Source organism: Giraffa tippelskirchi, chromosome X, assembly GCF_054371585.1.
Source record: "Giraffa tippelskirchi isolate mGirTip1 chromosome X, T2T-mGirTip1v1.2.pri, whole genome shotgun sequence".
Lineage (NCBI taxonomy): Eukaryota > Metazoa > Chordata > Mammalia > Artiodactyla > Giraffidae > Giraffa > Giraffa tippelskirchi.
This window is the reverse complement of record NC_137289.1, coordinates 141,492,798-141,515,007: the sequence shown is the minus strand read 5'-3', so window position 1 is coordinate 141,515,007 and position 22,210 is coordinate 141,492,798. Positions and strand designations below refer to the sequence as shown.

Sequence of the window (22,210 nt, the reverse complement as noted above, 5' to 3'; positions counted from 1 at the left end):
GCCTAGGAGTAGCACAGAGGCGTGACCGGAAAATGTTGGACTCAATCGGCACGTGAAGAGCGTGGCATAGTGGCTCATAAGCGCAAGACAGAGTTGGTCGAGACTGCGAGGTGTGAGCTCAGGCAGAGGGCAGATAAACCATCAGAGTGGAGGCACAGACATAAGCACAAAGGGAGTGGCGTGGTGTCAGCTCAACAAGCATGACCCGAAGCATGAAAGGATTCGGATCATTGTCGATGGTGAAGTGGCGTACGAGACGCAAGTGACGTAACAGAAAAGCGTGCCCTGGTGTAGGCGCAGCGTAAGGACGTAACATGAACGTGACCGTGGATGGTCCGTGGGGTCGTGGCTTTGACGCTCTAAGGAGTGCGACAAAGATGGGCCAGCTACAAGGAAGGGTGGGTCCAGGCGGAGGCCAGAGGCGGGACCAACTTACCGCGCAGGCTCGTTACCGCGGCTGGAAGCCTGGAGCGATGGCAGCAGAGGTATAGTCAGGGCGAAGAGCAGGTGGAGGGCTGGGCGGAGAAGAGTTTCGGGCTCCGACCAGGGGAGTGTGGCCGGGGGTGGGGAGTGCCAGGGGAGGACTTCAGGCTTCGTCGGGACGTGGGCGGAGCGCGCGGGGCCGTGACGTGAGATAAGCGAAATGACGTGTTGCGGCGTGAGGGGCGTATCTAGGCGAAAGGGGGCGTAGACAAGATGGCCGCACGCATGACCCTCGCACCCCGGTGGCAAACAGAGGGGTTTCCGTTCTGGGAAGTCTTCGGCTAAGGTCGGGCGGTTAAGTGGCGCGTGGGCGCAGGGGAGCGTTACCTAGCAGAGAGAGCAGGGATCCTCTTGTACACATTACCATGCGCTGCAGTGGGCTCCGGACCCGCGACAGCTGTTGGCCCCTCTAGAGATGGGCAGTCCCGGCGGGGCTCCTCTGTAGGATGGAGGGAGAAGAAGCAGGAACTCACTCCTTCCCTCCTCTATTCCTGTTCCTCCGCTCTGAGAGTCGCCAGAAAACTACACCCCCCACTTAAGAGTTTTGTGCATTTAAAAGTAGAACAGGTGTCCCAGAGAGTTTGGGAAGTGAGGGGGTTGCAGTTTCAGAGATCGAGTCCCAGCAAACTGGGATTCAGTCACATCTGCATTGTTGATCTTCTTCCTGACTATGCCAAGGGCTATGGACGGATTCACAACCACCCCCAGAGCAAAGGATCAGCAGCTATGTCTTGTGGCCATATCTAAGCCTTCTCTACTTCTCAGTTCTTCTATTGCTTTCCTTTTGTGTCCAGTCCTGGAGCTAGAGAGGAAGAATCTAGCAAATACAGATGTTGTTGGTGGCTGTGATTCTCTGTGGCATGAGTTAAGAGCTGCTGCTCTCAGACTTATCTTGTGGTCCAGTGGTTAAAACTCCGAGTTTCCATTGCAGGGGGCACGGGCTCGATCCCTAGTCTGGGAACTAACGTACAGGGAGGCCAAAAAATAAAGTAAAAGCTACTGCTCTGAGGATGCTGGAAAGTCCTTGTTATTAATGTAATTTCCTCTTGTTTAGTTTTGCTGAAAAGCTTGAAAAACATGGGGAGATAACAAAGATGTGTTCACATTATGTTCAGTAGGATTCATTCTCTGTCAGCCAATGTAAACCACATTGCTTTCTGCTTCGCCTTTTTCCTTTGCTGACAATCTGGTCATCTCCACTGTACTGTTTAAAATTATTGATGGAATATGGAGAGAACTCGGGAATCTGGTGAAAGCTTTCACCCTACCCATAAGCTGCCCCTGTACATCCCTCAGAACGGTCTCTATTCTCAGCCTGCATTGAAGTCCACAGCTTACCGAAGTCCATTCATCTCCTGCTTTCCCCCTCCGCCCTTAGTCTCCCTTCTGGGCCCTAATAAAGAGCTACACTGTTCCTGAGTATTTTGGAAATGAAAACCTTTCAACTTTATAAGGCTTTCCTACTTTACTCAGAAATTTAAACTCAATACCAGGTCTAAAATTCACCTAAAGGCCGAAAGAAGCAAGAGCACCATTGCTGGGCTTTTGCACATCTGCCCTGAGTGTTCCTGAAGCCAGGCCAGAGGCTGCCACCACTTATACTTGGAGTACAATGAGAATTGAGTTCCTTTTGACTAAATATGAATATTGAGGAAATCTGATAGAAAGAGGGAAATTCCACTGGAGCAATTAGTTGCAGTGTACCAAACAATTATAAACTTAACCTTTGATAACCCCATATTGGGATCATATGCTGAAAGAAGTGAGTGAGAGGCTTTCTCAGTCAAGATAAGGAAACATACAATTATGATTTCAGAGAATTGGAAAAGACTATCTTCCTTTCTAAATCAGAAGGCAAAAAGTGAACAGTCCATTTGATAAGAATCAAGAAATTTGTTTTCAAAGTAATTATAACCTTTAGGTGGGTTATTTTTTTCTGTTTTGCAACGTACAAATGGCTTAATCAGGCAGAGTTCGAGAGCTAATAAATAATCTACAAGTTATTTTAAAAGGCTTTTGGAATCTATTTTCATTCATGGATTTCTGTCTGCAAAACAGCAGATAAGGAAGGTGTAAGTAAAATCTAAGAACATATATATAAATAATCAATGATAGCAAAGGGGATGTAGCACAGAAAGCTTACCTTCCCTGGGGTCCATCCACATCATAGGCACATCTTTCCTGTCCCTGTGTAACAAAATACAGCTTGAGAATACTGTACATTTATACATTCCAGGATTCAGCCGTGGCCTACTTAATAATGAGTATTAGTTTACTTTTAATGCTAAATTTTGGAGTTTATACTCTAGGTGCAAATTCATAAATATTTTTCTGATAAGGATCTTTCTGAAGCATATATCTTGACAGAAATAATCTCTTGTGCTGTTACAGGTATTGTAGCCTGTGCTGTGCTTAGTCACTCAGTTGTGTCCAACTAATTACGACACCATGGACTGCAGCCCACCAGGCTCTTCTGTCCTTGGGGATTCTCCAGGCAAGAATACTGGAGTGGGTTGCCATTCCCTCCTCCAGGGGATCTTCCCAACCCAGGGATCGAACCCAGGTCTCCCACATTGCAGGCTGATTCTTTACTGTCTGAGCCACCAGGGACGCCTTAGCATTAGCTAAATTTTCTATTAGGGTTTCCCTGGAACCCTCCTCGGAGAAGGCAATGGCACCCCACTCCAGTACTCTTGCCTGGAAAATCCCATGGACGGAGGAGCCTGGTAGGCCACAGTCCATGGGGTCGCTAAGAGTCGGACACGACTGAGCGACTTTACTTTCCCTTTTCCCTTTCATGCGCTGGAGAAGGAAATGGCAACCCACTCCAGTATTCTTGCCTGGAGAATCCCAGGGACGGCGGTGCCTGGTGGGCTGCCGTCTATGGGGTCGCACAGAGTCAGACAAGACTGAAGCGACTTAGCAGCAGTAGCAGCAGCAGGAACCCTCCTGGCCCCTGACCTTCCGTGCTCTGTTCCTTCCTTGATTACCTTTGACTGTTCCTGCTCTCTTGCCTCCCTAATCACTCCATTTTGTTAGTCTCTAGGCACCTGTTGGGCTTCCCTAGTGGCTCAGTTGTAACAAATCCGCCTGCAATTCAGGAGACGTGGGTTCCATCCCTAGCTCAGGAAGATACCATGGAGAAGGAAATGGCAACTCATTCCAGTATTCTTGCCTGGGAAATCCACGGGCATAGGAGCCTGGCGAGCTACAGTCCATGGGGTCACAAGAGTCAGACACGACTTAGTGATTAAACAAAAAGACAACAAAATGACACTTGTTACCCCTAAGGGAGGGGATTTTCCTTCTCTCTCTAGCCTCACAACCTCTCCTGACCACCAGCGCTGCACTGCCAGCTCTCCCTAGACCTTTCCTCTTGTCTGCTCTTGTCTGCCCCCGCCCCAGCACCTCAAATCCAGTAGGATTAGCAATAAGAGCACCATCTTTCCCTCACCTGCTCCTGTGCCAGGTTCTGTTTCTCTGTTCAGGGATTCATCCTTGTTCTACCATGAGGTAGACTATTCTACCATATTCTCTCATTTGAATTATTGGAATTTCATTTCAAACTCCACATACCCAAATCTGATCTATGGATTTCCCACCCAAAACCTTTTCCACACACAGCCTTCCCTCTCAGTTCATGGCAACTCCATCCTTGCAGTTGTTTAGGCCAAGAATCTGCCAGTCTTTCTTGACTGCTTTCTTTCACATCCTTCAGGCTGTGTCCCCAAGATACAGCCAATGCCCAGCCACTTCCCACCACATCCACTGCAACATCCTTAGTTGCAGCCCCTGGATTATCCTGAATGGGGTCCCTGCTTCTTTCTTCCATTCTGGTCATTTTCCAATAGGGCACCCTGAATGATATTTTTAAAATGTATATCAGATTAAATTCCTGCTCTACTTCAAAAACCTCATTGTGTTCCCATTTTGCAGAGAGTAGTAGTTCCCATTCAGAGGTGACTTCTGTTCTCCAGGGGACATCTGCAGTGCCTGAGGGTATCTTGGGTTGTCACAGTTGGATGGAGGGTACCACTGGTATCTAGTAGGTAGAGACAAAGGATGCTTCTAAATATGCTACAGTGCAAAGACCAGTTCTTTACAACAGACTTATCTGGTCAAAAATGTCAACAATGCCTAAGCTAAGAAACCCTGATGCCGGAGTCCCGCTCCAGCTGGTCCAGGGGTCCCCAAGGGATGAACGGCATCAGCAAAAGGAAAAGAAAGGAGACAGTTTTTGACGGCCCAAGGACCATTGGTCCAAGGACAAAAATCTTCATTGCTTTAGTCTCTATTTATATAGCACATGTTCTTCTACATAATGATTCTTACAATATTTTTCCATTCAGATCAACATCCCCTGATTCTAAGATGCGTTAAAAGTTTTTTCCTAGTCGTTTGTCACATTATGGTTACATGTTTACCGTGAAACCTATTTTTATTCTACTAAAACATAGTCTATGAATCATATTATTCCATCTACTTTTTCTGTACAGCCTGCTACTACAGCAAGCACAGCGTCTTGCTTCAGTGAATAAGTACTATAGCGGTGTCTAAGGGCAAAAGTTTCTCATAGTACAGCCATTGTCAGTGGTGGTTTGTTTACCATCTACCGACATAATACAAGACTATTTCTGGCAGGGACAAGTCTTTTGCAGTTTACCTAGAAACCATTTACAATACAATTCATATATTTCTTTTCCGTTTATGCTTAGTTTCTGAGGGGAAAAGGCAATTGGCTTAGTTTCTGTAATTTTCCCTGATACATGACCCAAGTTTTCCAGTCATCAATAACAATCTCCTCATGAGGCCAGGTCACAATAGGCTTAGGGCTTGTTTTCCAAATGATCATGGCCTTATTCCCTGGCTGAATGTTACAGACCCACCAGTCAGGGGCCTCAGTAGGTTTAATCATTTTTGAAGTGTTTCTCTGGAGCAAGGGATCATTTTTCTTTTTCCTGGACTCTCATGACCTCATCATGGAAGCCCCTACAACTCCAGCCATCAAAGAATGAAACAGAGTTAGCTACAACAAAAGCATAGAAACAGGAAGGAGGGAAGGTTCCGATCCAGGCGAGAAACCGCTTTGCAGTTTCTTCTCGAGTGGTGCCGTGACTTTGTCATCTGGCAGTAGTTCCAGAACGGCTCCCAACACCCTGAGAAAGAACTTTACAATGGCCTAGAAGTCTCCTTGATACGGCATCCACTACCTCTGGACCTCATCTCCTACCACCCTCCTCCAGGTTTACTCCATTCCTGCCATATTTACCTCCCCCTTCCCCATACAAACAATCTGAATGATGTTTTCCACATGATTGGCACCTCTGTTGTTTATGGCTTGGACCTCCATTGTTTATGGCTTTGCCTCCTCTGTCCTTCTGCCTCTAGGTTATTAGGTTCCTGCAAGCTACTGGGGAGCTGATCAAGATTTTAAGCTAAAGATGGTGATGATGAGTCACCTGAGGGTCATTCTTCAAGCCTCTCCATGCAAGACTCTGGAGAAGGTTCCAGATTCCAAGGTCCACACCTGCAAGGCCTTGCAGCCTCTACACCTGCACTTGCAAATCCTGGAACCAAGTCTGTGAATACACAGCTGCCTGGACAGAGCAGAAGCCTGGTTGTTTCCTAAGAGTCATGTGTGTTGTGTGTATGCAGCTCTGATGTCAGTGGCATTCCAGACTGGGATTAGATGCCTTGAGGAGAATACCCCATATTTCTCTGTTTGTTAAAATATGGGAAGTTTTTCCCCTAACTTGATTGAGCTACAGCTGACTTAAGTCTGAGGTACACATCATGATGATGTACTCTGGAACGTTCCATCCCTCATTAGAAATCGCAGAAGAGTTGCTTGTAGCTGACCAACTGGCCCATGTGTGTTCTGCTGTGACCCCGCAGATCAGGTGAGGTGGCAGATGGTCTTCCTTGACTCCACGGCACTGCTGCCATGGGGGTGGCTCATTCCGTGCTGTTGGGGCTGGACTGTGCACTACAGATGTTGCATGGCATCCCTAACTGTCTCAAGACCTCCCTAAATGTCCCCTGGAGGCAAAGTAACACTGGCACAGAACCCCTGGGATGATAGGAGAGGATAATGTGTGTGATGGTGGAGACATGAGTTTAATGCACTGGTTAAGCGTATCTGCCAAATAGTTATTTTCTATATTTTCCACCATTCACAGTGAATTCACACAGTTTTCCAGTGTTGGTTTCCTTCCAGATTGTAGGTTTCTCAACTTTTCTTCCTTGGGTTTACTCTCTCTGACCTTATTTGCACATTGAAGAAGGAATTTATGAACAAAACAATGCCAATCTAGCTAAATCCATTGCCTTGAAAGTGCTTCATAAATATATTTTTATTGTAAGTTTATTTTGTTTCTTCCATCACTGTGTTCTCATTAAACTGAACTGGCCTGAGTCATAATAAATTTCTGGTTGCTGGGTATGGCTTCCTACCAGCAAGCCCACATCTTCCCCAGAATGGCTTCTTCTTAACACTGGTACTTTGCAGTCTAAGGCTAAAAATGGAAAAAAGTAGTCATATTTATCTAGTTATTAAATTTTGTGTAATTGTGAGGGCTTTCCTTATTTTCTTGTTTGTTTATATTTACAGAAAGTATTGACCTTTTTTTATTTACACAGTGATGAAAGTAAATCCAGTATGCTCATGTCTTTAGGATAGTTTGCTCCTTTTACTGCTGACAAAACCCCAAAAGTAGTGGCTTAGGTAGGTGGGGGATTCTGTTTTTTAATAACCATTTTTTATATTTATTTGTTTATTTGGGTTTTAGTTGCAGCACTCAGAATCTTTGGTTGCAACACATTGGATCCTTTTTGAGCAGCATGTGGGATCTAGTTGGAAATTGGAAATGCAGGATCTTAGCTACCGGACCACCAGGGAAGTCCCAGGGGGACTTCTTTTGGTTAATCTCCCACATCAGATGAAATGTCCTTGTTTGTTACTTACTAGAAGAAACAGGTGAGACTCACTGTTTGATTGTGGTTTTCACATATTACACTATCCCTCCTTGTTTCACCCAGGAGAATATTGGTCTTTGCTGCCCTGGGTCACTGAGCATGTCCTTTTGGATATCCTGGTCCCTCATCATTTGGTTAGGAAGACAATACTCATTGATTCTGGAAGCTCAGTACCCCAGAAGAAGGCCCAATACACTTGTGACCCAAGACCACTAGGGGTTAGTTAATGTTCAAAGTCCTTAGCTAGCGCCTCCCACACAGTGAGAACTTGGTGTTGGCAGCTACCTCTAGTACCACAGTTGTTACGTCATCACCGTCATCATCATGTCATATGCTCAGCACCTCCCTCAGATGTCTGACCATTTTTAGGATCTGGGGAGCACAGCAAGGACTGACTGGAGGAGGAGGGTGTGGCAAATTGAGAAGCAGCATTTCACTAGGGCCTGTGCCCTGTGCTCTACCTTCATTCCCCATCATCTCCAGGCAATCACTGGTGTCAACTCAAACTGCTATTTGCTGTGATCTCAAGTTACAGACAGAAAATGTTGACAGTCCTAGCCCTGCGGACTGGTAATATGATAAAGAGAACAATTACCCAAAATGAAAATAAAATCAATTACATTTCATGTATCATCAAGTGAAATTTAGCCTAATTTTTTGTCTCATAAAAAACATTTAGGTATGAGATCTTAGACCATTGGGAAATAAGTTTTGCGAACAACAGTATTGAAAAGCTTGTTTTGTAGTGTCTTCACAAAGAATTCCATCATTCCCCTGATAATATGGGCCGGGATACTCAGATTATATTGTTTTCCATTAACTTTCAAATCATCTTGAGAAACAATGGATGCATTAAGAACCTTTTGGATTTAATTAACAGCCTCGGGGGTATCTGCAGCTACAGTGCACTAGCAAATAGCCCTAAACTGACCACCAGGAAACGTGGGCCTTAGTCTGCTGTGGTGGTAACTGCATGTGATGCTGTGGTTACCTGGGCTCAGCATCAAAGTGCCTCTTACAGCCCTGATGCTCTAACAAGGCAGTGTGTGATTCTGTGACCATCCTCAACAAAGTCACATGGAGGGTCCCTATGTATCCTCTCACTGCAGTAGCCCTAGGCCCGCTAGGATGGTGTTCAATTTGATGAGTAAACAGCACATCTCAAGAAAAAGGACAGTACAGGGCAAGGCACAGGAGAAAAGGTTAATGATGGTATAGAGCAGTAATGTCCAAAAGATATATAATGCAAGCCACATGTACTCTTCTGATTTAATAGTCACACTTAAGTGAGGGATAAAGAAACAGGTCAAATTCTGAGGTGGCACAGTGGTAAAGAATCTGCCTGCCAATGTAGGAGCCACAAGAGATGCAGGTTTGGTCCCAGGAAAGAACCCTCTGGGGTAGGAAATGGCAACCCATTCCAGTATTCTTGCCTGGAAAATTCCATGGACAGAGGAGTATGGTGGGCTTCAGTCAATGGTGTCGCAAAGAGACACAACTGAGCATGCACGCATGTGCATAATATACTTTAACTCAGTATATCCAAAATATTATCACTGTAACATGTAATCAATATAAAAATTATTAGTGAGGTAGTTTACATGAATAAGTCTTCAAAGCCCAGTGGGGTATCCTATACCCTACATTTTCAGCACATTTCACTGACTGACCAAGGGGAGTAACCTGGCAAGGTTCTGGAATAGCGTGGCAAGACCAGAGTTTGGGGAGGATAAGAAATAAAATTAGATGGGCATGGTGGGTTCCTAATATGAAAACCTTGGTGCCTGGACACAGAAGTTTGAACTTCACATAGTCTTTAACATGGGAACAACATGATGAAGGTGGTAATTTAGGAAAATTGATGGATGGCAAAACAGGGTAGTAAGAGAGGAGGAAAAGTGAGCAAAAGGACTTTTCCTCGAGGAAAACTGTATGGTACAGGGGCCTAAACTAGGCTGGTGGTCATGGGCTGGGCAAAGAAGAGATAAGCCTCAAAGATCCTTAAGGAAAAAACAATGTGCTCAGCAGAGTAAAAGGAAATAAAGGGAATACAGGAATGAACCTGAAAGGTTGTTGCTGAGCCTTGAAAGACACCAGGATTCTTGGCCTCCAGAGGAGAGGAATTTAATCCGGGGCCAGTGACAAGGCTTGGCCGCTCAGAGCTTTTGTGTAATAAAGTTTTATTAATGTATAAAAGAGATAGAGAAAGCTTCTGACGTAGACATCAGAAGGGGACAGAAAGAGTGCCCCGCTGCTAGTCTTTAGCAGGAAGTTATATACTTACTAGCAGGCTGCTAATTAGAGAAAGGAAATGTCTCAAAACTCAGAGAGTGGCATCAGGCCACTCACCCACATGCATTTTGAGATAACATTGGTACAAGGTGAGTCATCCCGGGCCCTAAAACGACTGACTGGAATCTTGAAGAAAGGCAGGTTTCCAAGCAAATACATAGTCTCATTAACACAGCTTAAGAGAACATTTGCATGAGTAAAACATACTGGTTTGTCCAGTCGGTTGAGTCTTAAGCATAAGAAAGACGGAGTCTAAGGTAAATACATAGTTCATTAACATAGCTTAAGAAAAACATTTCCATAAGAAAATGGATTAGCTCAAGGTTTGAGAAAAGTTAAGTTCTGGTGGAACCAGGTGTTGTCAGGGCAACACAGAATTTTAAAGGAACCCACCTTTTAATTTCATATAAATCTGACTCTTGTAGTTTGTTTCCTCCTGCTGCTTAAGAGAGAAAAAAATGTCTGACACTTGCAGCCTATTTCCTCCGTTTGGGGGCCCCTAGCCTTCCTGCCTGTTATCCTCTCAAACCCTTCCCAGAATGATCTTTATTTTGTACATTCAGTTCACAAGCAGTGACTGAAAGCCAGCTAGGGAGGAACTAGAGGGGCAGCAGATAAGTATGCGTACATGCATATAATTATCATACCTGTGTAATAAACGTTTTGAAGGAAAAGATCAGAATGCAATGATTAATAAGGGGATTGTTTAAGAGGATAATCAGAGAGGTACAGAAGTGGCACTTGCTGAAGAGGTGAGAAGCCAAAAATAGGAGCCAAACTTGAACTGAATGAGGGCAAATTGATTTCTGAGGAGGAGTAGGAGTTAAGGGGCTAAGGCAGGCATGACGCTGAAAGACGGACACCTTAGAGGCAGGAGCTGAAGGTGATACAAGCACAAAGTAAACCAAAGCCAGGACCAGTCAGGTACATAAGGACTAAAGGCAAGCACATCTTCACTATGTAATCATAGCATATGCTATGCTCTTAGCATATTACATTAGTAAAATCTTCCTAATGACAGTGTGGTGTCACCCCTTAAACCTTGGTTGACAGAATCACTAGCTCTGTTTATTTCATTTTCCCCACAGAAGAAGCTGGAAACACAGGCTCCATTAGAGCATATAATCACCTTCCTACTTGGAGAGAAAGTCTGAGCAACTACCAAGAAATCATTTTAACTTGTACTTTGTTAGAATGCAGGAAGAGAGAAGAGAACAAAAATGTGAATTTATCTTGAGCAAAACAAGCCTTGGGCAAAAGCTGGCTTCACTAAGAGGACAGTGACCAAGGGTTCCCTGATAGTTGTGGGGGGATGGTCTGGGTTCCTAAAGGAGAAGGTGAGTGGGAGAAAGCCTGGAAGCTAAACTTGTGAACTGAAGGGCGTGAGTTGATAGGAGTGTTATGACCATAAAAGAGCCACTGAAGGAACAGGCCTGGTTTCCTCAGGCTGCTGTTTGTGTGGGTGAAAGTGAAAGTGAAGTCGCTCAGTCTGACTCTTTGCGACCCCATGGACTGTAGCCCACCAGACTCCTCCATCCATGGAATTTTCTAGGCAAGAGTACTGGAGTGGGTTGCCATTTCCTTCTCCAGGGGATCTTCCCGACCCGGGGATCGAACCTGGGTCTCCCGCATTGCGGGCAGACGCTTTACCGTCTGAGCCACCAGGGAATCCCAAGGAGTAGATTCTAGGCATTTCCTGAACAAAGTGGGGGCTGATTAAAGGTGAAACGGCATCGTCTTAGGGATCTGCTCATCATTTCTGTCTTCCGTAGTCTCCATGGGAGACAGACCCTCACCAGCTGGTTTTGAAGGGTGTGAATGCTCAAAGCCTCAGCCTCCCTCTGGGCATCTCAGAGGGGAAATGTTGTCAGGTCTCTGCTGGCGGTCAGCTTTAAGACTGAATCAGAGCTGTTCTGGGGGTTTCTGGAAGCTTTAAAATACCAAACTAAAAACTAACCAAATACAGCTTTTTAACCCAACAATAGCATTTAGATAATCAATGCTCAGATTAAAGGGCATTTATCAAATTAGGAGCTACAGGGCACAAAAAAGGGGGAGGAAGACATGGCTCCTGCCTGCAAAGAATCTGCATTCCAATCCAATAATAATATGATTATATGGTGCCAGTTCCCCTCATTTTTCACTTTAGATTTCTGAAACACAAAGTTCTCCTCTCAAGTAAGTTCTTGTTCTTCGGAAGTTATTTTATACCGAGGGAGAAAACCCAAAACGTCGGGTTCAGACCTCTCTAGAGAAGAGACGATCTACATTTATGTGAAAAGCTGAGCAGAAAAAAGGGAATACTCTGAGTTTGCCTATTGCTTTTGGCTCTAGACCAAGATTTCTCAACTTTGGCATTACTGATATTTGGGGCCATATAATTCTTGTGAAAGCCTGTCCTGCTACTATGTAGGATGTTTAGCTGCATCTCTGGCCTCTACCCACTAGATGTCAGTAGCACCCTCCTCCAGCTGGACAACTGAAAGTGTCTCCAGACATTGCCAAATGTCCCCTGGGGTCCCCATAGCTCCCTCCTGTGAGAACCACTGGTCTAGAAACTGCCTTGGCACGCTCCGTGTCTATACTGCGGGCCACTTGTAGGATCCCGCTTGGGGCAGCTATCTCAGGAAGAGAACCATCTCCCGTGTAAGAGGAAACCAGAGGCAAGCTTGTTTTTTTTTCTGACAAGTGGAGTACCAGTGACCCTGCCATGCACAGAGGGGTTCGACTGGGCAGCAGCTGCCTTGTCACTTTCTCAAATCCTCAGGCTCGTCTCAGTGGTGGGGTGAGGTACAGAGGGACATTGGTCATGATTTATCTCGATTCATATTTTGTCTGGTTTTCCTGTTGGTCTTGGTTCTGCCCGTCCATGCTGCTTCTTAAGGGCAGAGACCTGGACAACCCGAACTATACATGTGGAGTCTGTCCATCACGTGTGCATAGCTCTCTTTATTATACGAAATTTTCTGAGATTTATCAGGGACTTGCCACAAAGACCTGGCGCTTGACTCTGGTAGAAAAATCAGCACCGGTGATGCCGTGTGAGACAGACTGTGCGTGTTCACCTGAACTTACAGTGTCATAGCTACGCATGTGACAGACAAAACTCCAGGGACCTTAGCAATGCTAACATCTGGCCAGACTTTGCAGGATGTCTGCCTAATCCTCACAACTGGCTCCCATAAGAGGTGAACTCAGAAGCCACACCTACGTGGGCCCATATGATCCCCGCAGTGAGGATTCCAGCTAGTGGGCCTCTCGATGACAGCCCCGATGTGCTTCCTCCTAGTGCACCCCCTCTGGGAGAAGTGGACCTGGCCCCGGCGGGTGAGCGCCAGTCGCCCATCAACATCTGGTGGAGGGACAGCGTCTACGATCCTGGCTTACAACCGCTCACCATCTCTTATGACCCGACTATCTGCCTCCATGTCTGGAATAATGGGTACTCTTTCCTCGTGGAATTTGAAGATTCTGCAGATAAATCAGGTGAGAGCCAGACCCGAGGTCTCATCTGGAGTTAAAGGGACAGCTTCATGTCAGCACAGGCCACATGGCACAGCCCCGGGAACTCTTTTGGTAGCAGTGGTATGGGACTCATTGGACTTACTTCTTTTTTTCATTGTGAAATACACATAACATGAAATTTACCATCTTAGCTTTTTTTAAAGTGTACAGTTCAGTAGTATTAACTACATTCACACTGTTGTATGACCATCACCACCATCCATTCTTATAACTCTGTACCTATTAAATAATAACTGCTTATTTTTCCCCTCCCTCCAGCCTCTGGCAATGAACATTTTACTTCTGTTTCTATGAATTTTGACTATTGGGTGCCTCATTTAAGTGGAATCATACAGTGTTTGTCTTTTTATGAGTGGATGATTTCATTGAGCATAATGTTTCAAGGTTCATTCATATTGTAACATGTGTCAGAATTTCATTCCTTTTAAAGAGAAATAATATTCCATTGTATGTACAGTTAATCCTTAGACAACACAGAGGTCAGGTGCGCCAACCCTCTACAAAATTGAGAATCCAGGTGTACCTTAAATCCAGCCCTCCATATCTGCAGTTCCTCTGTATCTGCGGAGTCACGCAGCTGCAGATTATGTAGTACTGGACTATTTACTTAAGGGGAAAAAAATCCATGTATAAGTGGACCTCCTGTGCAGTTCAAACCCATGATGTTTAAGGGTCAGCTGTATATACCACATTTTGTTTATCTCTTCATCTACTTGTGGCAGCTGCCTTTTGGCTATTGTAAATAATGCTTTTATGAACATGGGTGTACAAATATCTTTTCAAGATGCTGTTTTCAATTCTTTTGAGTATATACCCAGAAGTAGGCTTGCTGGATCCTCCTTGGACTTTTTTGAGTGTACGATAAGTGTCTCTTTTCATTTTTATGCATTTTTCCATCTACTAGAATAAGTAGTATTTTCTGTTAATACATATATCTCTATGTATAGATTGTATTACTGATGTAGAAGATAGGGCATGAAGTTTAAACTTTGCTAGAAATTTATTTCCTGTGTGTGTTGAATATGTGGTAATCCTCTGTTAACTGACTTGACAAATAACATTTATATTAAATAGCAATACTACTTAGATTTATGCATGGGTTTTTTTAAAAAATAAATACCTACCATCCATTGTTGGTTGAATCTACGGATGTGGAACCAAGGACTAGGAAAACCAACTGTAAAATTAAATATGCTAATTTTCAACTGTGAGGTGGCTGGCACCCCTAACCTCTGCATTATTCAAAGGTCAACTGTACAGAGCAAAAGGCTAGTCAGGCAAGAAAAAGACATTTTATATTTTTGGTCACCCAGCAACATGTATGTATTTTGTCATTCATTGATTTATTTCTTGATTCAACATTTACTAAGTGCCAATCATGTGCCAGACATGGCACTAAGTGCTAGGAATAACAACTCGATTCTTGGCCTCCCAGAATTCAAAGACTAGTGAGAGAAACACACAGTAAATTAGAATTATACAGCAAATATGATTTGAAAAAGAGTTTCTAAAAATGCTGTGGGACCACAGAGGAGGGTGTGATATAGACTGTTCAGAGGAGTGTATGGTGATTTCACTAAGGAGGGGACATTTGTGTTCTGTATTGAAGGATGGACAGGCGTTTGCCAAGAGGATTAGAAGGGCATTCCAGACTGAAGGAAAATCATGTGCAGAAACAGATGTTAAGAAAGTGTCCAAAACCCAATGTGGCCAACATGAGAGTGTATGCTGTGGGGAGAAGCAGGAAGAATAGTGATCACTGAAGATTAAGAGGGTAGATGGAAGGCAGTCTTCTGAGGCACTGGTTATTTTTAAACAAGAATGGTATAGCATGATATCATCTAAATAATTGGTCAGTTGCTTTATTTTTTGAGGTTAACCCAGGCAACAGTACAAGATTGATCTACATGGGAGATGATGGGAGCCTGTGGCAATCAAAGGAGAGAAAACAAGTTTTAACAAGCCTTTTAAAAATAAAAGCAAAAAATAAAAATAAAGAACTTGGAGTCTTCTTCTAATGAGAAGAAGGCAAAGTTAACCATGATCTTTTGGTATCTCACTTGGGAGGCTCTGGGATGGCAATGCCAGAAAGTTCATGAATGATGGACAACGAATAATTTGTAGGGAAAAATAGGGAGCATGTAAGAAAATAAAATTTCTTCTTACAACTTTTCTGCTAATTTAATTTTAAATGTTACATTAAAAATGAAACACATTTCAACTGGTTATGCCTCAAAAAAGGAATGTGTCTGCGTTCAGAAGCTGTTTTGTGAAGTTTGCTTAGCGTTCAGATGTTCTTTCAATAAATTTGTGGGGGAGAGAGTGGTCTCCCCGTCCTATTCCTCCGCCATCTTAGCCCCACCTCAGGAATGTGTCTGCAACTCCTGTCTAATTCCCAGAGGAAGAATCTGTTTTTCTCAAGATAAGCATCTTCTCTCCTTTTGATGCAAATGGATTTTGGATTTTAGCATTTCCTGTAGATCAAGATGAGAATGAATAAATATTGATCCCTCACTGAAATTTACTCATTTTACTATATAATTTTTAAAATGTTTCTCCCCAGATAAATCCTTTATTCAAAGTAATATTAATTGCTGCTCCATTAATTGCATAATTAATTGCATAAGTTTCTTCCTATTCTTTGTTTCTATCTCATTTTGCATCAGATTGTCATGTTTTTACCAGTGGCTTTATTTCACGTGAGGAAACATGTTTAAATAGTGTAGGCTGAATAAGGCTACTAATTTATTTTAGAGTGATCCTATATGATCAGGCACTAAGTCGTTTAATGGTGTTTCAGCTGCACTTGGTACATCAGAATGCAATCCAATTTGAAAGGTTTGAGGGTGCAGCAACTGAAAGAAGATGGTTTGGCTATGGTAGGAATATTTTTAAAGGTAAAAAAATCTTACCAAGTTTAAACGATGTGTTGCATTCTAGAATGAAAAGATAGAACATTAGAATATTGTTATTTACTTTAAGAATATGGGGATCAATACATTGGTATAATAAACAATGGTTAAAAGATTGTTAAGAATATATTTCAAATGGTATAAAACTAGGCCGTCCAATATGGTAGCCACAGGTCATGTATGGCTGTTGAGCACTTAAAATGTGGCTACTATGAGTGAGGAAATGAATTTTAAATTTTATTTTAATCAACTGTCATTTATATTTAGGAACTGACAATTCAGTTACTGGAAAACTCTAAAATGTTTGGAACAGCTTGGGTATGTTATATCAATTTTCAAGTGTAAAATATACAACTCAAGTGTAAAATATATAAATCAAGTATTTCTGATGAAAATTTAGCATACAAATTCACATGTGCTGTATGCATTAAAATTAAGTTCAGCTGTGTTTTGTTTCTTTTTTAACTTTTTTAGTACGACTTCTAGAAACTTTAAAATTACCTCTGTGGTTTGCACTATATTTCTATTTTTAGGCACTGGTATAAAAGGATAAAAGTGGATAATAATAAATACTAGTTAAAATGTGAAATTTAAAAGTGGATAATAATAAATACCAGTTAAAGTGTGAAATTTGTTAAGAACATATTTTAAATGGAGTAAAAAGATAAAGGCAGACAACTATGAGAAATTATCAGGAAGGGAACTAACATTTTCGACAGTTGCTGAGTGCTTCGTTTATCTCCCATAGAAGGCTCTCTGGCAGACCCTCATCTCCATGTTTTACATGAAGAAAGTAAAGCTCAGTGAAGTTAAGTGCTTTCCTGCCAGGTCACTCAGCAACTGGAGAACTGGATTGGAGCTCTGTGGACCATACTCTACACAGGATCTCTGAGCTCCTACAGGTTCCACAGGTGCAGGCCTCCTGCAAGCTCCCTGCCTTAGTCCACTGTGGATGCTGAGTGCTTAAAGGGTACCCAGGTTTTATTTTAATCAGGTATGGTAAAACACACAGACATGGAAATAGCTATCACGGAGGAAGAATTTTATTATACTCACAAATACCTAAAAAGAAGAGACATGGCGTGCCATGTGGGAACACATGGGGAATTTCCAGGGGTGGTCAGGAGGCAGAGAGAGCAAGGGAATACATGGAGAGAACTGCTGTTGTGGTTTCCATGGGAAGGGATAGGTAAGACAACATAAGCAGGTTTAGGATTGGCCACTTTGAATAATTTCAGCAGGCTCTGTGTGGATCACAATAAACTGTGGAAAATTCTTAAAGAGAAGGGAATACCAGACCACCTGACCTGCCTCCTGAGAAATCTGTATGCAGGTCAGGAAGCAACAGTTAGAACAGGACATGGAACAACAGACTGGTTCCAAATAGGAAAAGGAGTACGTCAAGGCTGTATATTGTCACCCTGCTTATTTAACTTATATGCAGAGTACATCATGAGAAACGCTGGGCTGGAGGAAGCACAAGCTGGAATCAAGATTGCCAGGAGAAATATCAATAACCTCAGATATGCAGATGACACCATCCTTATGGCAGAAAGTGAAGAAGAACTAAAGGGCCTCTTGATGAAAGTGAAAGAGGAGAGTGAAAAAGTTGGCTTAAAACTCAACATTCAGAAAACTAAGATCATGGCATCCGGTCCCATCACTTCATGGCAAATAGATGGGGAAACAGTGGCTGACTTTATTTTTCTGGGCTCCCAAATCACTGCAGATGGTGATTGCAGCCATGAAATTAAAAGACACTTACTCCTTGGAAGGAAAGTTATGACCAATCTAGACAGCATATTAAAAAGCAGAGACATTACTTTGCCAACAAAGGTCCGTCTAGTCAAGGCTATGGTTTTTCCAATAGTCATGTATGGATGTGAGAGTTGGATGGTGAAGAAAGCTGAGGGCCGAAGAATTGATGCTTTTGAACTGTGGTGTTGGAGAAGACTCTTGAGGGTCCATTGGACTGCAAGGAGATCCAACCAGTTCATCCTAAAGGAGATCAGTCCTGGGTGTTCATTGGAAGGACTGATGTTGAAGCTGAAACTCCAATTCTTTGGCCATCTCATGCGAAGAGCTGACTCATTGGAAAAGACCCTGATGCTGGGAAAGATTGACGGCAGGAGAAGAAGGGGACGACAGAGGATGAGATGGTTGGATGGGACCACTGACTCGATGGACATGGGTTTGGGTGGACTCCGGGAGTTGGTGATGGACAGGGAGGCCTGGCATGCTGCAATTCATGGGGTCGCAAAGAGTCGGACAGAACTGAGTGACTGAACTGAACCGAACTGGGCATAGAGGCTTTCCCTAGTTGTCTGGTATGTGGCCCTGGGGTTATTAGGGCAAAGGAATAGTGACTTACAGTGTAAGAACCCCAAAAAGGAAGTAGTCCGGGTCTGATTGGCTGGTTTGCATATGAAAGGTGTGCTCCCTGTTGTTCTCTCTAGCAACTGACTAACTCTGGGAGAGGCGATCCCTCTAGCATTAGCAAGGCCTCAGCTATCAAAGCATAAAATATAGAAACTGGAAAACATGGTTATTGCACTAAGGCTTCTCAGGGCTCAGGGGCCTGAACTGAAAGCTGGGCCTTACTATGCCCTGAGAGCCCTGAGAGCTTCCACCTCCAGAGCCCCTGTGTGCCAAGCACCAGTGAGACCCAGAGAGGGAAGCTGATGGAGTAAAAGGACACCTTTTCCTTTTCCCAGACTATGAGTTCCAGCCTAACAACAAACAGCCTGATCATTTGTTTTGTCTACTTTCATTCAGTGATGTCTATAACATTCTAAATTGTATGGCTGAGTCCCTTTGATGTGCACCTGAAACTATCACAACATTGTTAATTGGCTATACTCCAATACAAAATAAAAAGTTTAAAAAAATAAACACAATATAAAATGTAAAAAAATAAATAAATTATCAATTTAATTGCAGTTCCAGTACTGTGGATTGCTTTTAGGTAATCACCAATCTGATTTTAATTTACATTCTGTTACAATTCTAGAGTGAGATGTCAGTTGTTTGTAATATTTTCTCATTCATTGTTCTTTAGTTAGGTAAACATCACAAAGAGCTACAGAAACTGGTGAATATTTTGCCATCAATTAAGCACAAGGTAATTTTTTCCCCTCTAAATCACTTGAGATATAGTTTATATTTCAATCTCTGAATGGAGACAACAACAGGGCATTTTGAATTGGGAAATGTAACTCCCCTCAGTGTAACTGAGGTTCTCTTTGAAAGTCGCCCCTTAAGACAACTTGCCATTTATGATGCTTCTGTTGAGAGAGCCCCTGGCCCTGGGACACTCTGCAGGGGACAGAAGTGATCCTGTCGGTGGGCACGGACAGCTGCTTTGGCTGCCATGCCACTGAGCACTCAGGGACTCAGGAACATAACGAGTCCCCTTCTCAGCCCCAACCCCTGCTCCTTCTCAGTCCTTGTGCAAACCCTCAGGGCAGCCTTCTGGAGTCTAGCTAACCTCCCACAGGCAGGGAGCAGAGAAAAGTTTGATAGAAACTTGGTTTGTCCAGCTTTACAGAACAATTGCCCACATCTTTCAGGGTGGATACCTCTGTCCACCTTAATTTACATTGCATTTTAGAAATGAGAATTCCACTAGTCTCTCTTGAAAAAGAGAGGCCTTCTTATTTATGCACCAGCTACCACCTAATGCCTCCCACTGAGGACTATACAAGTGTCAGTTACGTCTCAATTTTTTTTAAAAAAGTCAATTATATCTAAACTTTAAAAAGAGAGATATGTAGTTAATTACAGGAGCAAAGCATGGGCATGGTGCTGTCCTAAGGTGTCCGGAGGTAACTGGAGCTCCTCTGGACCACTGCTAGTTCCCCAGATTCCCCTGGTACCATCACCTCATCATCCAGTTCCTGAGTGGTTTTCACCACAAAGAGATGCCCTTGTGGATTATTTGATTCTTCCTGCCTGATGCTCACCTGCCTGGATTACTGGACCTATTCAGGGTCCCTGACTAAACCGCCACTCTCAGAATCTGTCACCTGGAAGCAGCCCATGAGAGGTAGATCATGAACAGGTATGTTCTTCTTACATTTCTATATTAAGAAATTCTAGTCTGCCCCTTTAACACAAGGTTGGGCTCAAACTTTCAACATCACTTTTTAACATCTTGTAATGCTTCTACATTTTTTTTAAAATATGCTAACACCTTGTCTCAGTTTGGACATGTATTTGGAGATTCCAAAACCACATTCGACAAAATCACCATCTATTTTTTTTTTAATAAAACAGAAATGAAAGAAAGCCCTAACCTACTAAAGTAGATTAATATCAGCTCAAAAGTAAATAGTATGCCTAATGTGGAAAGGATATCTACTAACGACACTATTATTAGCATACTAAATATTAAATTGAATTGAATTAAATTCTGGTAGTAGCCAATAAAGTTAGTCAAAAAATATAAAGGAAATTACAAAAAAAATTAGTGGAGTGCCATATTAATTTATAGAAGTCAATTCCTTTGACATATAAAATCACAGAAGACATAATAGAAGAACCCTACTTACAATGCAAACTAAAATACCTTGCAATGAATTTAACATAAAATGTTAACCAAAAAAACTGTAAAATATTCCTAAGGCACACAAAAAAACTTGAACTAATACAATCCATACCATTTTATTGAATAGGAAGACATCATAAAGATGCTTTTGATGTCACTTCTCCTTAAATGGTTATTCTTGATAAATTGTTTGTTTTCCATTAATTTTATGTGGTCCCAATAAATATACCATCAGTAACATTATAGGAGGCTGTCCTGTGCACTGTAGGATGTTTAGCAGCATCCCTGGCCTCTACTCACTAGATGCCAGTAATAGCCCCAAGTACTGACAACCAAAAATGTCTGCAGACTTTCTCTAATGTCCACTGCAAACTCAACCCTGGTTGAGCACCACTGATATACGCTAATCTCCAATATTAACTGATCAATGAAATCCTTTACCTCTTGGTGCCTGAAAGAAACATATTCAAAGTCTACGAAACTGGGTTTAATTAATCAACATGTTGATTTACCAGTAAAAGCATGTGGGTGATTCACTTATAAGTACCTCTAGCTCATAGCAGAAAACCATGGATTGTTGGAGGGTCTTTGTTGGGAAGGATGCATAGAATTGGAAACCAAGACAGTGCTGTGAGTATCAATGGGTCCAGCCCTTCTAAAACAGCATTTCGAAGTATTTCCTTGAACACACTAGGGCCACCTGAAACACTCTTCCACCCACCCACCACAAACACACAAAAATGGTGAGGCAGTTCTTCAAAGCCTCCTTTGTCACCTTTTAATTCTAGTTCTCTTGCTTTTTCTACCATATCTGCAGCTGCTTCCTCCACTTAAGCAAAGAACCCCTCAAAGTTATCCCTGATGATTGGAAGCAACTTCTTCCAAACTCCTGTGAATGTTGATATTTGGACTTCTTCCTATGAATCATGAATGTTCTTAATGGCATCTAAATGGTGACGCCTTCCCAGAAGGTTTTGAATGACTATGCCCAGATCCACCAGAGCAATCACTGTGGCAGCTATAGCCTGATGAAGTGTATATCTTAAATAATACGACTTGAAAGTCTAAATTACGCCTTGATCCAGGGCTGCAGAATGGATGCTTTGTTAGCAGCCATAAGAACAAGATTAATCTTGTTATATATCTCCATCAGAGCTCTTGGGTGACCAGGTGCATTGTCAATGGGCAGTAATACTTTGAAAGGAATCTTTTCCTGAGCAATAGGCCTCAAGAGTGGGCTTACAAAATATCCAGTGAACCATGTTGTAAAAAGATGCGCTATTATCCAGGCTTTGTTCTAAGGGCCTTGGAATTTTCAGAATGATAAATGAGCACTGGCTTCAACTTTGAGTCACCACTTAATTAGCTACTAACAAGAAAGTCAGTCTGTGCTCTGAAACTTTGAAGGCAGGGACTGACTTCTCCTCTCTAGCTATGGAAGTCCTAGGTGGCATGTTGTTCCAATAAAAGGCTGTTG

The 22,210-nt window shown here is 42.8% G+C and overlaps 2 protein-coding genes across 5 annotated transcripts in view; one reads left to right on the top strand and one right to left on the bottom strand.

Annotated features, from left to right (window-relative positions):
* Positions 1-22,210, bottom strand: part of LOC145536248 (collectrin-like) — a 64,914-nt gene that overhangs the window by 8,042 nt on the left and 34,662 nt on the right. Inside the window, exons 6-8 of the mRNA XM_081565261.1 lie at positions 2,627-2,670; positions 811-922; positions 437-671 (exon numbers count right to left, since the gene is read on the bottom strand). Coding sequence (XP_081421387.1) covers positions 587-671; positions 811-922; positions 2,627-2,670 — 241 coding nt within the window. The 3' untranslated portion in view covers positions 437-586. The remainder of the gene's footprint in view (positions 1-436; positions 672-810; positions 923-2,626; positions 2,671-22,210) is intronic.
* On the top strand, positions 354-16,635 carry LOC145536254 (carbonic anhydrase 5B, mitochondrial-like). 4 transcript variants are annotated; one of them, XM_081565278.1, is made up of 3 exons: positions 354-485; positions 5,872-6,383; positions 13,040-16,635. In XM_081565278.1, exons 2-3 carry the CDS (start codon positions 6,277-6,279, stop codon positions 13,269-13,271), a joined length of 339 nt encoding a protein of 112 aa, XP_081421404.1. In that variant the 5' UTR covers positions 354-485; positions 5,872-6,276; the 3' UTR covers positions 13,272-16,635. The 4 variants fall into 4 exon arrangements, with proteins under 4 accessions (XP_081421404.1, XP_081421403.1, XP_081421406.1 ...); XM_081565277.1 differs by lacking the exon at positions 354-485 and adding an exon at positions 674-769 and having other exon boundaries at positions 5,872-6,064; XM_081565280.1 differs by lacking the exon at positions 354-485 and adding an exon at positions 683-769.

Bases quoted from the DNA above. Each gene is read 5' to 3' on its own strand.
- LOC145536254 (XM_081565277.1), top strand. From the start codon at position 5,925: ATGGTGATGATGAGTCACCTGAGGGTCATTCTTCAAGCCTCTCCATGC. The intron at 6,065-13,039 runs GTGAATACACAG...GCTTCCTCCTAG, and splicing joins CAAATCCTGGAACCAAGTCT to TGCACCCCCTCTGGGAGAAG.